This window comes from Camelina sativa, chromosome 6 (assembly GCF_030686135.1).
Source record: "Camelina sativa cultivar CO46 ecotype springtype chromosome 6, ASM3068613v1".
Classification (NCBI taxonomy): Eukaryota; Viridiplantae; Streptophyta; class Magnoliopsida; order Brassicales; family Brassicaceae; genus Camelina; species Camelina sativa.
Window position 1 is genome coordinate 28,025,801 of NC_141885.1, and position 3,368 is coordinate 28,029,168.

The 3,368-nt window shown below is 35.9% G+C and overlaps 2 protein-coding genes across 2 annotated transcripts; one reads left to right on the plus strand and one right to left on the minus strand.

The window, feature by feature from the left end:
* The first annotated feature begins 315 nt into the window (after positions 1 to 315).
* Positions 316 to 1,428, plus strand: LOC104793633 (uncharacterized). The gene is made up of 2 exons (XM_010520028.3): positions 316 to 1,128; positions 1,216 to 1,428. Exons 1-2 carry the CDS (start codon positions 676 to 678, stop codon positions 1,285 to 1,287), a joined length of 525 nt encoding a protein of 174 aa, XP_010518330.2. The 5' UTR covers positions 316 to 675; the 3' UTR covers positions 1,288 to 1,428.
* Positions 1,429 to 1,474: 46 nt separating this feature from the next.
* Positions 1,475 to 2,829, minus strand: LOC104793632 (fiber). Its single transcript, XM_019226883.2, has 3 exons — positions 2,614 to 2,829; positions 2,248 to 2,330; positions 1,475 to 1,739 (listed from the first exon to the last, which is right to left on the minus strand). The coding sequence occupies exons 1-3, from the start codon at positions 2,690 to 2,692 to the stop codon at positions 1,704 to 1,706; spliced, it is 198 nt and encodes a 65-aa protein (XP_019082428.1). The 5' UTR covers positions 2,693 to 2,829; the 3' UTR covers positions 1,475 to 1,703.
* Positions 2,830 to 3,368: the final 539 nt, after the last annotated feature.

The following is a 3,368-nucleotide window of genomic DNA, read 5'->3' on the forward strand; positions in this document are numbered from 1 at the left end:
TGAGTACAAACTGCTTGAGATCAATTGCATGAGTACAAAAATGAACAGTCTATAGAATACAAAAATTTTCTCAAGCAGTTTGTGATCAATTGCATGAGTACAAAAATGATTACTAAAGAAGAGATTGTTAAAAGAACAGTCTCAAGAGAAAGAGATGGTTCAAGTGCGCGTTGGTATTTCGAGTGTTGCTGCTTATTGTACTCTCGTACTGTTACATTACACCTCAGAAAAGAGAATCGTAGACAAATTTTGAGCAGTTGGGTAAAAGTATTGAATAGCTGTGCACTTAGTTTAGTTAGATCCACAAAATATTGTAAGAAATTCATAAGAGAATGACACTGTTTCAACTTTAGTGACAATCTATTCTTTCAATAGTAAAAGAAAACAAATAATAACAGTTTAGTTGGTGAGAGAGGGATTTGGTGGGTGACGTGGTCTGTCAATTTCCTCTAACAAAAGAGTATTGACTTACATGAAAGGTTGTCTATGTTAGTAGTCAACAGTAAAAAAAATCCACCGTTGGATCATCAATGATCACAAATGATTTGCGACATATTTAATGCATTGTCTAATCTTTTTCTTCACTTTCCACTACCTAAAAAAGAAACAGCCTAAAAGACTCTAAGCTGAATGAAGAACAAGTAAGTAAAGACACAGAGAAGAGAAAACACAGAAATGAGAGAAGCAAAGGAAGAAGAGAAGGCGAAGCTGGCACTTGTGTTAGCTGCAAAGTCGAGATCATTGTTGTACACTTCATCGCCTGCAAGTCCACGTGTGTTTGCTTCTCCGATTCACACTCTTGCCTCTGTTCCGTTTTGCTGGGAAGACCAACCAGGCAAGCCCAAGAACCCTCTTTGTCCTCTTTCTTACCCCAAGTGTCTTGATTTGCCTCCTCGTTTGCTTCTTCCTGGTGAGTTTACGCACATGCCCTTGCCCGAGAGGAAACATGGTCCCTTCCGGTTCTTGCGGAGGAAAGGGAGAGGGGGTGTTGTTGTCAGGGATAATTATGTCTTTTTGTCGGAGAGTCAGAGAGCAGGAGAGGTCAACGAGAACAACATGAAGATCATGAAGTTTAACAGATCAGGGAGTTACCATGGTGGTGGCTCTGTTAAAGGATCTCACTTTTGGGTAAAGTATTTGTGTTTCTCAGCTCATTCTTCGTGACTTGGTCTTGTCTTTTTACTCACTCAAATGGGTTTGGTTGGGGAAATGTAGGGAAGTTTATGCAAGGGACTGAAGCTAGCAATGCCATGGAAGAACAAGAAGCTTAGAAGTGAAAGTGTTTGAGCCTATTGTCAAATTGCATTACAAGACACATCTTACCATCTTTCTATTTATCTGTTGAAGGATCAAAGATGATGTAAAAGAGCTAATAAGCGTGTATGTAAGATTTATTATAATGAGAAACTAATATCTGTGTGATGTGTATATATACTCCATAATGTTAAGACTCATGAGTCATGGCAAGAAAAAAAGTTTCAAGCTTTTCTTCATTTGTCATTAAGAAATGAATACATCTGATCGATCAAGTGATGAACAAGAGTGAGTGTACACACATACACATGCCTTTATATAAGTTTCAGAACAAAAAAACATGAGTCTGCCTTATTTCATTTTGCGAATAGAAGAGTTAAAAGACAAAAAAAAGGGAACATGGATAAAATCTGAATGTAAGAAAACAGAGGAAAAACCATCGCTTGGGATTAACTCTGTTTCTTCCCTGTGACACCAGCAATAACCTGCAAAAGCAAATTGGATCCGAGTTAATACTTGAAGCATTTGTTTGCCTATATAGACTATACATCAAAAGCGTTGGATTATTAAGCAATGGGTTAATTTAACTAGTCTATTTTCTATCAAAGATGGCGATTACTACTACTAAGAAATTTGGTTAACCACCCAATCCATCTTTGACTAGAAACAAAACGTGATCATGACACTCCTCCGTCCATTACTGAAGACACAGAGAAAGTCATACATGAATCAAAGAAGGAACTTTCAAGTTTCAAATCACAAGAATATGAAGCAAGGTGAGGAAGAACAAAAACAATGAGATGATGTATAAGCTAAATCACATTCCAAAAAGACAGAACTTGGCCACATCCAAACACACAGAAACAATATGGACGACAAAAACTATAGAGATTCCGAACCAGAAACATACATTACAGATTAAATCTAGTCCTCAAGTAGCAAAAACCAAATTTCAACAGAGAGAGAGAGAGAGACATTAGTTGTAAAACTTACATCGGTAAGTGGGGGAGCTTTAACTTGTTTGGATGCCTCGAGTGAGTCTAGGATAGGCCTCACAACAGCAGGCAAAAATAGTCCTACGAAATTGAAAAATAAAAACCATCAAATCAAAATAATGTATAAAAAGACTTAACCTTTTTGCTACTAAATCAGTGATTTACGTCAAAGATAATGAGTAATCAAAAACTAGGATTAGATCACAATCTAAAAACAAACTCTCTTTGACAAACCATAGATATGAAGATTCCAGAAACTATATGAAGCAAATCGTAACTAAGAATGAGAATGCCATCTATTTTGCGATCTGCGAGTAAGCAAAAGGGGGGGATTTAAAAAAAGATTGAATTCTAGGGTTCATACCAACACCGCCGATTAAGCAAGAAGCAGCAACGACTGGCTCCTGCGCTACGAACATCCTCAATTTCTCCATTATCGGCATTTTTTTTTTCTTTCGATTTCAGTCTCTTCCTCTTTTTGGATTACGACCGAAGCTCGTCGTCGTCGATGTCTCTTCTCTTGATTCGATTAATGAGATAGTTCCAGAGTAACCATTTTCTCACCTGAGGATTCCATTATGGATTCTAGTCGGGTCGGGTCGGGTCAGGTCAGTTAAATGGGCCTAAATGTTCTAATTCAGCCCATATTATAACTGCCACGTAATTCAAACGAAAACTAAAGTAGAGTGAAAATTACATTTAACCTTTTCTCTTTCTGCTTTATTTACCCAGCAGTAAATATCTCACAGTGAAAAAATGATTCACACACGATCCGAACTCAAAATTACCAAAACAATACGTAGATAAGTCTTTCAAATTTCAATAGATCCCAAAAAACCATGATCTATATATAAATCTATACTAAATAAAAGTAGGAACTATGATCTTCTTAAACTGTCCACCTAGGACTTTAAACCATCAATAAGGATTAGACACCTCACTAATTAACTTTTTAAAATTTTTTTAGAATTTTATATATTAAGAATTGTTTTAAACAACCTACCAGGATTTGATATATCATTCATTAACATTTTCTAAATTTCCAAAAATTTTTAGAAAAAGGAAAATTTTAAATTTATGGAAATAAAAATAATATCCCACATCGCTAGAAATTTTTTA